Below are 13,553 nucleotides of genomic sequence, written 5' to 3' on the forward strand. Positions count from 1 at the left end.
TGAAAAACAAAGGACAACCCCGCTGTGTGGTCACCACAGCGGTTGGCGTGGCAACCAACGCGGGGACCTGTCGGCGCAGGTGAAACGCAGGTTTCGGCCAATCGGAGCGCTCGGGCAGAACTACCTGGCGTGTAAATGTCAGCGAGGGTCAATTGCCGCCACATCATCAGCGATGATGAAAACACACCATTACTGTCACAAAATGTCAACGTGCCCATGGATCTCAGCCTCGCCTTGTTAGAATGAATAATGTTTGTTCAGTAGGCAGCGCGGCCTGTGTGCGCGCGCCTGTGTGCGCGCGCCTGTGTGTGTGTGCGCGCGTGTCAGCACGTTAAACGTGGAAACGAGAGTAAGTGCTTCTCGGTGTGAACAAAAGGCCTGCTGGCTGAAATGTTCACTCAGTATGAAAATGACTACGGCACGAGTAACGGTTTCCTTTTTTGACAACCTGCTTTTGTGTTCACAATGGCTTCTCGCTCGGCTATTTGTCTCGCTGCGCTCAATATTCAAGGCCGTCTAAAGGAGGGTTTAGCTGCATCTCAGTAAATCACAGTGCAGGCACCTCGACAGCTTCCGCCACGCCGCCGCCGCCAAATGGCTTCAACTGGCGCGGATGTTAAACCATTGAACGGACACGTGTGAGCTACTAATGGCTTAATAAAAAGGTAGCTTTGAAAAAAAAAAAAAAAAAAGAATTACAACATGCCTTAAATGGCTTAATTGACTTTGCAGAATTGTTTGCCCCGGTCTGAGGCCTCGTCCTCTTCCCGCCCTGCTCCGTCTGAGCCGTCCTTTTCCCGCCCAGAGCTGCTGTAATCCCCCCCGTCCGGTATTGTTCCCCCTCCTGCTCAGTTTTGTTCTGTTCTGTTCTGCAGGGCCGTCAGCCAGAGGCGGATGGATCCCTCCGGCAGCGGAGCGGATGGGAAACACATGGCCGCTCAACTCAAAAACAACTGCTTGAACCCCCCCCCTCCCCCGATGGAAAACCTCCACGCAACATCGTGCCCAAACTTGGCAGGACGAGTCTCAATCCAAATGTGTGAAACAGGCCTTTTGTTGTCCGGAGGATTGGAAATGCACAGATGGGAATATGTGCGCAGAGAATGTACAATGTGTTTACACACTATGACTGGCCAATCTGTGAATTAGTGCCTCTTTTCTGTGCCGTGTGTGTGTGTGTGTGTGTGTGTGTGTGTGTGTGTGTGTGTGTGCGCAGCTGAGAGAATATGAAAACAAATAGAAACAGACGTCACCACAAGTACCTGTCACCACATTATTGTTTACACACAGACACACACACACACACCCACATGCTCCATCTGATTGTCAACATCTGTGCATTTGTGCGTAACTGACACATCTATTTATATTTATTTATTGAGTTGCGTTTATCACTTTGCTCAAGAGCACTTTGGGTTCGGCAACAGTCGTCTTTTTCTTTGCCCGGCTGCGAGCCCATGTGTGTGTGTGTGTGTGTGAGTGTGTGTGTGTGACGCGCGCTTTCGTACCTGTTGAGGCGGCGGGCGAGGTTGCAGGTAGGGGCTCTGAGTCTGGCCTGGAGGGGTCTGCTGAGGGGGGCTGAAGTAAGGAGGGTTTCCCTGCTGCCCCGCCTGCTGCTGGCTGTAGCCCCCCATCCCCTGCTGGCCGTACGGCGCCACCTGCTGAAACGACCAATCACACGACGGTTAAAGTCAAGGCGGAAATGGAGGCAACAGTGTTTCAGTACAAGTGTCAAGTGCGATCTCAGCCGGTCTCCCAACCTCAACGCCCTCTTGAAATGATATGAAAATATACACAAGAACGTCCCGTGTGGCTTCGCCCCAACTGGCCTCCGTCACTCAGACCAACTGCCTCCCAGCAGCCCTCCGCCTAATGAACCCTCGCCTCCCAGAAACCTCCAGCTTCATGTCCTCCAACGCATCCTCCGCTCTACATTAACTCGCAGACGGGCCGGAGGTGCGCTGGATATCACAGCCGTCGCGTCCCCGGGCCGGAACCCTAATGAGGGACACATGGATGAGCCGGTGCATTCCAGAGCGGGCGGGTAAAAAAAAAAAAAAATAGGGCCGATGCTGCATGACGCGGTGGTTATGAGAGAGGATGTAGCGAGCTGGCACCACCGCGGCCTGAACCCCTCCTCGCCGTTTGTTATGACTACAGACAGCACCAGGTGCTCCTCGCTCCTCTACGGGTTTCCCCGCGGAGGGGTTTTCTCATTCACACACACACAAACAAGTGCAGCCTATTAAACAACATTTACGACGGTTTGACAGCACTTTCCATGCCATATCCCCCCGCCCTCATCTCATGTTGCTTCTTTTTATTTTGTGACGACCAAAAGTGCAGCCGCGAACTCATTAAACAAGCACACGGGCTGTAATTTGGGGGCGTGTCCCTATAAATCTTCCGCGGCTGTTTTGCAACGTGATTTATATCTCAAATGATGGCGTTACAGGGAACTCCGACGCGATGGGACGTCCACGCTACTGGACCACGGAGCACACGTCCAGCGTTGTAGTTTTACTCCTAAAAAGCCCCGTTGAAACGGGGGATTGGTGAGAGATGCAGTGAAACGTGATCCGGCTGCAGAGGGCAAGTGGAGATTAATATGTTTGAAACAGTTTTGAAGAGTTACTTCCTTTGAGTGGGTGTTAAAAGAGAAATCTCCTCTCTCGGCTGGCGGAAGCTTTTTGACTCTCTGAATAGAGATGATTGGACGACGTGGAATATCTTTCACTTCAATGGGAATTTGATTAGAAAGGACAGGTCTGTGTGTGTGTGTGTGTGTGTGTGTGTGTGTCTGTGTGTGAGGGCGTCATTAGGCCCATGAGACAGACAGACGGGGTGAGATCAGTCCAGCTAGCACAGAGGTTAATAGCATGGCCCTGCTCATGCCAACAGCACCACTGGATTCATTACTGTGAGCCGGTGCAGCACACACACACACACACACACACACACACACACACACACACACACTCATACCAATGTACTCAAATAATGCTAGTGAATTCAAGTTGTCTGTGTATTATGTGGGGATTTGTTGAATTAAGAACTAGAAATAAACACACACGCACACACACGCACACACACGCACACATTAGATGCGGCTCAACGCCGCTCTGACAATCAGAAGCGACTGCATCCCGTGATCAGTGATTACAGGCTGGCGTAACGCGGTGGGCTTCTCACTGGAACGCAGCCGTTCTGGGATTGGCCAGGATCGGGTCGCCATGGAGATCGAGACCAGACAACCGGGGGCGGGTTTCTGTCTCAGACTAAATGCAATGACAGGCAGACGGACGTATCTGGGCAGACAGCGACAGACAGAGAGAGAGAGGGAGGGAGGGAGAGAGGCGCAGGCAGAGAGGGAGACAAATCGCTCACAACAGGGTCAACGGTGGAGGGTTCTTTAGGTCTGTGCCTCGCGCGCTATAAATAACCTTTTTAGAAAGCACGAGAAGCGGATGAATAAATAATAAACTACACTGGTTTCGGGTTGTCTTTAAAACTGCCAAGTTTGAGTTGCAGAGATATTATATGTAAAAATACACTTGGGACACAAGAGCGCTTCAACGCAGCGATGTTACGTCTGCCGTCTCTCTGCTTTGTGTTAGGATGAAGCTTCCCACGACGGGTAAAAATAACTGCAGAATAAAAGCTTATTGTATAATGTCATGTTGTGCAATTTGTATTTTCTGTATTTACGAATTTGAAAATCAGTCTTGCTACAATCTGGGACCACTGATGTGAAAATGCACTGTGTCACATCAGTGACTAATCAGATTTAATGAATCACCATCAGGCCTTGCATGATTACGAGTCTTGTTGGATGACGTATTGTCACTGAGATAATTGCGAAAAACAATAGACAATTGTGATTTTAAGACACTTTCGTGCAACTGAATATCTAATCAACTCGTATATATCGTAAACAATGCAAGCAAAGCTTTTAAAAGCGCAATCAGCGCATCAGAATATAATACAAAAAAATAACAATATTCCCAATAGAATAGCAGCGTAATAATTGTGACACGCCTTCTTATATAAATGGTCCGTTTTACAGGTTTAAACTACTTTATATAGAAAAACAGCGTCCATTATCAGCGCATTCAAGCACGCATACCGACGGACTGGCAAGCAGGTAGACAGGCAGAACGAGACGAGGCAGAAATATCCCCACTCAGTCAGTCAAACAGGAACAGAGACGGCGGGCGGACTGGAGGTCTAACAAGTGGCAACCTGTCAAGAAGAAAGAAAGCTTCTGCTTGATGGCTGGGGGCGACTGAGTGAATGCACCGTGCCGCTGAGTACACACCCGCTCGCTGGAAACTGATTCTCTTTGACTGAAAATATGCTTGGTGATGAACAGACTACAGTGCCGTTGCTTATACCAATACAAATAACTGCTGGGAGGAAAAAATGAGAACATTCTCAGCCCTTTTCCTGCAACTCAGGTGTGTGGAAGCAGACAAAATAACTGTGATTTATCCGGAGCGCCTCGGCAGGCACACGGTGTCAAATAAATGTCTGTAATGAAACGACAACAGATGTGAAGTGCTGTGGGGAGAAATGACGCAGAATAGACGTCCTGCGAAGCAAATAATTCATCCATAAACCGCAGAAACAGTGTGATGAAAACAAAAGCCTCGGCGGCACATTAAGGTACAAACACCGAGAAGAACTCAATCAAAAATCTATCAAAACAAGAGTCATATGCAAAGGCAGGCAATATTTTCCTGCTCCGCAGATGGAGGGGGAGTAAACAGCCACGCTAACCCTCATCCATGCCAGTGGTGTGCGTGTGTGCGTGTGCATGTGCGTGTGTGCACGGCGTTTGAAAACCTCTCACGGAACGAATTGTAATCCAATTGGGCCAACGAGCAATAGAGAGGAATTTTCATAATTCTGTCCAAGTGGCGCCGCGGCCGGCTGGCGACCCCGGGGCCACAGGTCGCCCCGCTGTGAGTGACAGATGCACTCGACCAACCAGAGAGCACACACACACACACACACACACACAGACTGACAGGCGTGACAGGAGCACGCAGGCAGCGGCGTTCTATCTTGCTATCAGGCTAGTAGGCCACAGCGTGAGGGGAAAGGCAGTAAGGGGGTTACACGTAATAAAGTAGTCAGACGCAAAACACGACACACGAAGCGATCTTGGAGACGGCGGCGGCGGCGGGGAAATGTTTGTCGAGACGGAGATGGAGAGATAGGAAGAGGGGAGATAGACGAGGGGTGTTGCAGACGGGAGATACGTGGAGGGGCCGATGAAGCGATGCTTCACGAGATAAAGTCAGAGGGAGACAGATACACGAGTCGATGCAGCGTGGAAGGGAACAGGAGAAGCAGAGGAAGGAAGGAAGGAAGGAAGGAGAGTATTACAGGACGGATGAGACAGGAAGAGAAGGGGAAAAAGCTCTTTTACGCTCGCTTCATTTAAGGGAGGATGGAGAGGCGGAGACGGACTGATACGTAGATAATATAGATCACCGGGTGAATGGAATCCATTTCGTATTATTAGCAGACAGATTGAATAGCAGCAGTAGTTTAAATCAGGTCTAAGACAAAAAGTGACAAAACTAACAACACATAAACATTAAAATCTCAGATTCTGTTGTGTTTCGGTCTCTTGTTTGTGAGCGTGCCGCTGGTGCACACACTGCGATACTGAACTCAACTGATTCAGGGGAAGCCGACTGTCGTCAGGTGTTCCCGACAGATGCTGTAACACCCGACACCTGCTTTGCTGGCGTTGGCGTGCATTACACTAAAAGCACAGCGTAATCAATTCGAGGGCCGCGCTTAATGAAGTAACTGGGCACCGAGCTGAACACATCTTTTATCAGATGGACTTAATCATACGGCACGCGGACGGGTATTGATCAAGAACTGCTGTTGCAGCATGTTAGCTGTGTGTGCAGCAGGCGCAGCTGTAAATGGGAACACGCCGAGATGCAGAATATAAATCAAACGCACGCTAACACACAAAGCCTATTGATGGAAAGCTGCTGCTGTAAAATAGTATCATTGCTAACGTGAGTTAACGGCATCATGAAGGGATGTGAATATACAAAAGATGTAAAAAAAAAAAATACCCGCTTCCATCGGCAAACAGAGTACAACGTACGCAGACACTCCGGCAGTTTAGTAAATCTGAAAGGTAACTTAAAGACGCATAATGAGAGGGAATGTCAGCGGGGAAGCAGTGAGGGAGGACTAGCAGTGCTGACAGGTCTGTCATTCAAGAACATGAAGTATACCTCGATCAGAATAACCGTGACAACTGTGCCGGTCGCCTCATCTACTCCTCTAAAGCTTATTTGCATTATGTTGCTGCCGTGGTGACGTTTAAATTATCCAACGGAAACATTTTTCAGTTTGAACTGCATCTCTTTTTCCTTCTCGCTGTCGAATTTGTCACGCGTCAGAATCTCAGCCAGTAAAACAAGACCGGTTTTTAAACCACAAAGAAAACAGCATAAAACACGTTAAGTGTTTTGAGACAAAGACTTAATTGATACTGCACTTTGCCAGTGTGGAGGAATAAATGGGCCCTTAAATGTGTCTGATAGAAGGGTTATCTACACACACGTCTTAAGAATCTGCAAAAGAATAACGATAGTGAATGCATCTTTTTTGCATTTCATTAGCTTCAATTTATAGGGGGAAAAAAAATCTATAAAAGATCAGAAAAGTGACAATATAGAAACAATTAATAACAAATGATATAGATCTTTATCAATACAATACAAATCTTGTAAACAATTGATCTCATTAGCTACATGTAGCATTGTAGCTATGCACCTCCGATTGGTTGTTGCTTTAGTGTAAGAATACATTACTATGAGAATACTTTAGTATGAGAATGCTTTAGTATGAAAGTACTTTAGTATGAGAATGCTTTAGTATGAAAGTACTTTAGTATGAAAGTACTTTAGTATAAAATACTTTAGTATGAGAATGCTTTAGTATGAGAATACTTTAGTATGAAAGTACTTTAGCATGAAATTATTTTAGTATGAGAATGCATTAGTATGAAAGTACTTTAGTATGAGAATGCTTTAGTATGAAAACACTTTAGTATGAAAACACTTTAGTATGAAAATACTTTAGTATGAGAATACTTTAGTATGAAAGTACTTTAGTATGAGAATGCTTTAGTATGAGAATACTTTAGTATGAGAATGCCTTAGTATGAGAATACTTTAGTATAAAATACTTTAGTATGAGAATACTTTAGTATGAAAGTACTTTAGTATGAAAATACTTTAGTATAAAATACTTTAGTATGAGAATACTTTAGTATGAAAGTACTTTCGTATGAGAATGTTTTAGTATGAGAATACTTTAGTATGAGAATACTTAGTTAGTACGAGAAGGATTTAGTATGAGGATTTAGTGGATTTGATGACCATGGCCAAAATTTTTCCTTTCTTATTCTGTGGAAATATGAGGTTATATTGTGTGGAAATGTAATAACGCTAATTAGCTTGACTTCCTTTTCCTGTACACTTTGTTTTAAATGATTACGACAAGCTTTCGAATTGAGTGATGACGTTTCAACCAGGAGGTCCTTGTTAAGAACCCTGCACACACACAACGAAAACAAGAAGAGGCTCATCATGATTAGTGGAGAGAAGAGAGGATGCATCAGCGTGAGCCCCCCCCACCCCAAGGTGAAGGTATTCCTCGGCGCTCCCACCCCCCACCCTTTGACCCCTGGAGGACTCGGAGAAAGACTGACAGCTTTTGGTTTGGTGAATTATTTTCGTGTGCTCGGTGCGCTTAATATACAGCGGCTTTTTATCCCCAAATGAAAAGTGTTTTTGTGGCTCGTGGACCTTTGATAACATCACCATCAAACCGACGGAGGGTAGAAGCGAGCGAGATAGTGTAGCTATCGACCGTTGACACACACACAGGCGTGTTTCTTCTACATTTTCATCTCAGATCTCCTTCTGAAGGCGGCCAAAACGTTGCTCTCTAACCACCCCACCCCCCCCCGTCTGTCTGCCTTTCTTTATTCTTCCGTCGCTCTAATTCTCCGTCGCCGCTCACATCATTTTACGACTGGCTGTGCCGGCGTTGTTCCAAGCGGAGCCGTAATGGAGACATTCGGAGAGGCAGGTTAATGCTCTCTGTAATGTGCGTGTGTGAACAGAGATTTATTTTGTGTTTTTGTGCGTGTGAGAGGCTCTCGGCCTCGTGCCACCTGCTCCGAATGTTTTCCCCTACTAAACTCCTGACCCCAATCTGTGGCCAAGAAAGACAGAGGAGACGGGGGGAAATTGAGAGAGAAAGAAAGAAGAAAAGCAAATGTGATTCATTTTGAGGGGGGGGGGCAGAAATGGATCTGGATGAGTGTGGAGGGGGGGGGGGGGGGCCGCGAGGTGCAGATGCTGATAGTGAGTCGGAGCAGACTCTTCAATATCAGACTGGTAAGTAGACCGTTGATCAACTGAAATGTTTCTTGGATTTCTCAATGTTCACAGTAGAACTGAACCTAAATTCTGTCTTTGACGGGTGGAAAATAATCCTGGATAGAATTCAGGGGAGGAAGAGGAGGGAAAAGAAGGCTGGCGACACACGTAAACCACGCGATTTAGCGCGAGTCGGCCCTGAAATGTCTTTCAGATCCATCATCTTGGCAGACGGCGCACTTGTTTTTACCCCTCGCTGTGATGACAGACTCGAACCTGTGTAGGAGTCATGTCAATTACATCCGAGCAGGGAGGACGGAGGGAGGCGGAGGAGGATGATGGAGGGGGGGGGGGGGGGGCTTCTAGTTGACGCAGTAGATTACACGAGATGCGAGGCAGCGGCTGCCTTTCTCTGGATGCCGACGCCGTTAAGTGACAGCGGCACCTCGGATGGCGCCTTCAGATCAGCGCGGGTACCGGATCTAGGGCGCCGCTGCCTGCGTTCAAACCCGCCGCGCTCCGTTGATTCAGCGCCATGATCAGAACAGTTGTACAGATTGTGTAATATCAGAAGCGGCTCCAGAGTTAACATGTTTTATCCATTAAAAAAACTGAAAGCAAACATTACCGGATCGTCATTAAACAATAAACCAAATAGATCTATGATTTGTGTCGGCTGAAATATTAAATGGGTGTTTTTGTCCTCCGGTTGGAAGTTTAAACCGTAGTTACTTAAAATTCAGATTGACTTGTATTCACGTCAATAAAGTCGTACTTTCAGGTTGCCTTAAATAAACAGGCTCCGTCTTCATCTTCTCATTGCAATCCAACACAAGATGGATGTATGCGGGAGATAAATTGACACCTTGATCCTGCCAATCTGAGCCTCATCAGATCCATTTTCAAATGTTCTACAAATAAACACCCGAAACAGAAACCAGGAACGACACAGACTTGACCTGTGTGAAAATCCATCTGTAATCTGGGAGAAATCGGAGACGGATTGTGGGGGAGCCAATTAGAGCAGCGACTAATCCCCCAGTAACTCGTAAAAAGACGCAGAGCGTCCCGCTCCTCCCTCCCCCTTCCCCTTCCTCCGCTTCATCTCTCTGCTCTTTTATCTCATCAATAGAGAACACTGCAGACGCCGAGCCCGCATCTTTCAAAAACACCACACCAATTGCCTGCATTCAAACACTAAATCATATTAAATTCCACCATCGCTTCACCTGCTGCGGCGCGACAAAAAAAAATGGGGGAGTTTTCAGCCCACGCGGCTCATGTGACAGAAAATAACTGACAGCTGGGTTTGTAATTTCACTAATAGCTTACAAAAGTCACAGAACGCTTCGAAGCGGGTTTCGCCCTCTTTCTTAATGTTGGATCCAGCACACACACACACACACACACACACACACACACACACACACACACACACACACACACACACACACACACACACACACACACACACACCTTTTCATTGATATAATTGATAGTGTTGCTTCAACTGGACTTTTGGATTTTTTATTTTTTTTTACCCACTTTCCCATTAATGACCGAGTAGCGTCGTCTCCACGTGGCGTCTGATTGGCCGAGAGCCGCTCCACAGCAGCGGGGTAATAAAAGTTACAAATGAGCGGGGGCTTTTAGAGGCATCGACGTGCGCGGGGGGCTAGCCGGGCTAATTAATTGATCCTGAAACTTCATCTATTCTATAGCCAGAGAGGAACCCTTAATTAATCAGCGTTTCCATACTGTTGTCCTCCTCCTTTAACCTCCCCTCCCCCTTCGCGTGTGCAGGGTCCCGTGGCACGGTGTGTTGTTCTGCAGAGATGTCGACTTTTAACAGCGAGCTCCCAGTGGTTCAAGAGTATTTTCACAAAGGGAGGAGGAAGCGACGAGTCTGGAGTGGTCCCCTTTGCAGCCCCCCCCCCCCCCCCCCCCTCTCACCCCCTCTCCCCTCCTCCTCGTCCTCCTCCTCCTCTGCCTCCATCCTTCCTGGCAGAGGGGCTGATTTATTGGGGCTTCCCAGCCATCCGTCAGAGCGAGCAGCGCTGGCTGCATTAACCCCAGAGACAACCCCGGCACCGAGGGCCCCTAAGTGCTTCCAAGTGGCCCTCGCTCTCCACAATGTTGAGGCACCCCCCCCCCACCAACTACCCGCCCTACAACCCCCCCTTGGCACGATCGATGTCGTAAATTATCCATCTATCTCCTCAAAGTTGAGTCTACAAGATGACGTTTGGACAGACAAGGACTTTTCTTGCTTTTTTATTTAAATGGGAATCGTAAAAGCCTGACTACTATTTTCTGGCCAGTGTAAGAATCTCCCAAATGATTTAATTGTGAGTGTGTGTGTGTGTGTGTGTGTGTGTGTGTGTATTGCTCGATAATTAAAAGGACTGGCTAGATTTAGTCAAACGCTAACACACTCACTCACCTGTTGTCTCTTGTGTTTGTTGGGGCATCAAACAGATTTTCAATCAATACGTCTCCTTCTCGGGGACATTTAGTCGCAGTAGGAAAAGAACAGGTCTAAATAACAAAATGAACGGCGGCTCAGTTCCATTTAGCTGCTTCACTTTTCTTGTTCCTCCTTGTTCACAGAGGACACACTCTGACATTTCATGCAAGCAATTCACCGGTGTAACTAAAGACCCTGAATGAGATCACCACCCTCACTCATCACTATTCAGTTGTCCCTGTAAGACATATTTCAGTGCAACAGTGAGCCAGCAGCCACTGCACCAGCACCAGAAAACCCCAGCAGCTGATTGCAAATTCATCCGTCATTCATTTCAATATTGACACGAGTGCTTTTCCAATACCGTAACACGGTCTTTCCGTTCCATTACAATATCAGAATATATATTTTCAACTATTTATATAACTATTTACTAAAAACAATGCAATGCAGAGTTGACAGTTGATTCACACTAGTCATAATTTAGTGGTTTCAGCTGTTTTAAGGAACCACCTTAAAGCATGTTTTATTCTTCATGTTTTAAGTCTTCATATGTTGCTCATTATTGTGGAATGTCCACATGTGTATGTAGTGCAACCCTTTAAGGAAATACACAAGTATTATTGTCTTGTTCCTTCATCTTCCCTCTTCATATCATTACTGCTGATTCCTGAAACGCAATCCTGAGAAGGGGAGTGTGACTCGTGGAGTGTTTGTGCGTTTGTGTGGACCGAGCAGGTCAGCCACATTTCCACTTTAAATGTTTGGCTTCCTTCTATTAAGTCGGCCCAGTGTGTAAAGAACAAACCGCCAACGCTGGAAATGGTTTTCTGCCGGACTCTTTGAAGGCCCAGGTAAACAACAACCCCCCCACCCCACCCCCTCCCTCGAAGAAACCACGACTCAAGCTGGACAGAAGGGTCACGCACAGCCTCTGGGTCACAAACACAACGATAACTCGCCGTACGGGAGCTCTATGTACGAGCGTTTAGCCTCCTTTCCCTCGTGCACAGGCTTTTTAACATTTTGTATCCTGGCTGCGCGTCCGGCTGTGTGTATTGAATATACATAGCATGTAGGCGTCGGTTTGTTTGCGTATGCAAATGTCACTGTGCAGGTATTGCATCCTGTCCACAGCTGTGTGTATTCTACGGTGGGTACAAATATACACAAACAATGTTAAATAGCTGGGTTGGCAAACGCTTTAAAGATTCCAGCTCTGGTTATCAGGTTATTCTGTTTATTGTGTATTGAGTGTGTTCATTCGAATCGCACACACACACACACACACAAAGACAATCACTCTTATTCTTCTTATTTTTCGACATTCATCAACTTAGAGATTTCTGACTTTATCCCAGAACAAGAGGTGAAATTAATTTAGTTTGTGTTGCTCAAAGCATCAAACAATTGTATTGTCCCTTTTGCTGCGGATAATCCACCCAGCAACGGCGACTGTAGAGCTTAAGTATTGTTTGATTGTTTGCTTTTGGGGTATTTCATGCTTTTATGTGACAGCTGTAGTAAAGGGATGGCAGTAAAGAGGCCACAGGGGAGTCGTACATCCTTACAAATAAGTTACAAATAACAACTTCTACAAACAAATAAAAACAAAAACCTTTTCAGGTCTAATTTAAAGGATTTCCGGTGCATTCACAACATGATGTATATCTAAGCTGTAACAAAGACGCAATATGATATGTGTGAGGTTATCCATCAATACCTCCAGTGGATGAAATATATGAAATTCTTATTTAATACGAGTGGGGCTTAATTTGTGCAGGATTTAATCATAATAATGGAAGTCCAAGAGAACCTTTTGTTCCTCTGCTAACCCACCACCCCCTTCCCATCACACACACACACACACACACACACACACAGTCCCTCAGTCCTGGGGAAATCACGGAAATAGACGTACGCACACATCTTTGTTGACGTCACGTTGCCTGGCAACATCCCAGCATGCTTGTTTGTGACAAGCCGAGGTCTCGGCCCTGAAGCGCAAAGCATCCTGGGGCTGTGTGTGCGGCGTCTTACATCACCACAGACCCCGGCGCTGACGCAGCCGCAGTCGAGACGGTGAGAGTGATCTTTGCAGCGGATGCAGAGGCCCTTTTAGAACATATATATATTTATCCGTCCTCCAAACACGGCTGCAGTCACGTGCATCCTAACTATATCTGGTGCATCTTTTCTGATAAGTAACAAATAGTCGCTTGATACGCTGTCAGTTTTTTTCGCGGCGCACATCTGCGGCGTTCATTTCCCCCCCCCCCCCCCCCCCACACTCCTCCGTGATCAGACCCCTGACCGCTTTACAGGAGGAGAGACTCATTACGCTCGTGTGAGAGGCTGGAATTAAACCTCCTCCTCCGAACTCATTACTGTGAGCTAGATTTCACCGGCTGCAGATAGGCAACGCGCCGGTGCTGCTTTTAAAGCCAGAGCCAGATAATTAGAAACTTTAGAAGCACATTTCCCATGGCTGTAGCCAGAGTGAACAACTAATTCTATTTGAACTAATTACCTTCCATAGCGCTTCGTTCGGGCCATGCAATACGCCCGAGGATTTCATCACGGAGCCGCGCCGTCTATATGTGTCGGCATCACTCACATCCATGCGCAGCCCGTCTCCAGTAGCCGCCGCCCAAATG

The 13,553-nt window shown here is 46.8% G+C and overlaps 1 protein-coding gene across 2 annotated transcripts in view; it reads right to left on the reverse strand.

Annotated features, from left to right (window-relative positions):
• Positions 1 to 13,553, reverse strand: part of arid1b (AT-rich interactive domain 1B) — a 132,813-nt gene that overhangs the window by 96,603 nt on the left and 22,657 nt on the right. For both annotated transcript variants that reach the window (XM_078089494.1, XM_078089493.1), the window contains exon 3: positions 1,509 to 1,661. In XM_078089494.1, the coding sequence (XP_077945620.1) occupies positions 1,509 to 1,661 (153 nt within the window). The remainder of the gene's footprint in view (positions 1 to 1,508; positions 1,662 to 13,553) is intronic.

The sequence above is a fragment of the Gasterosteus aculeatus genome, chromosome 15 (genome assembly GCF_964276395.1).
Source record: "Gasterosteus aculeatus chromosome 15, fGasAcu3.hap1.1, whole genome shotgun sequence".
NCBI lineage: Eukaryota > Metazoa > Chordata > Actinopteri > Perciformes > Gasterosteidae > Gasterosteus > Gasterosteus aculeatus.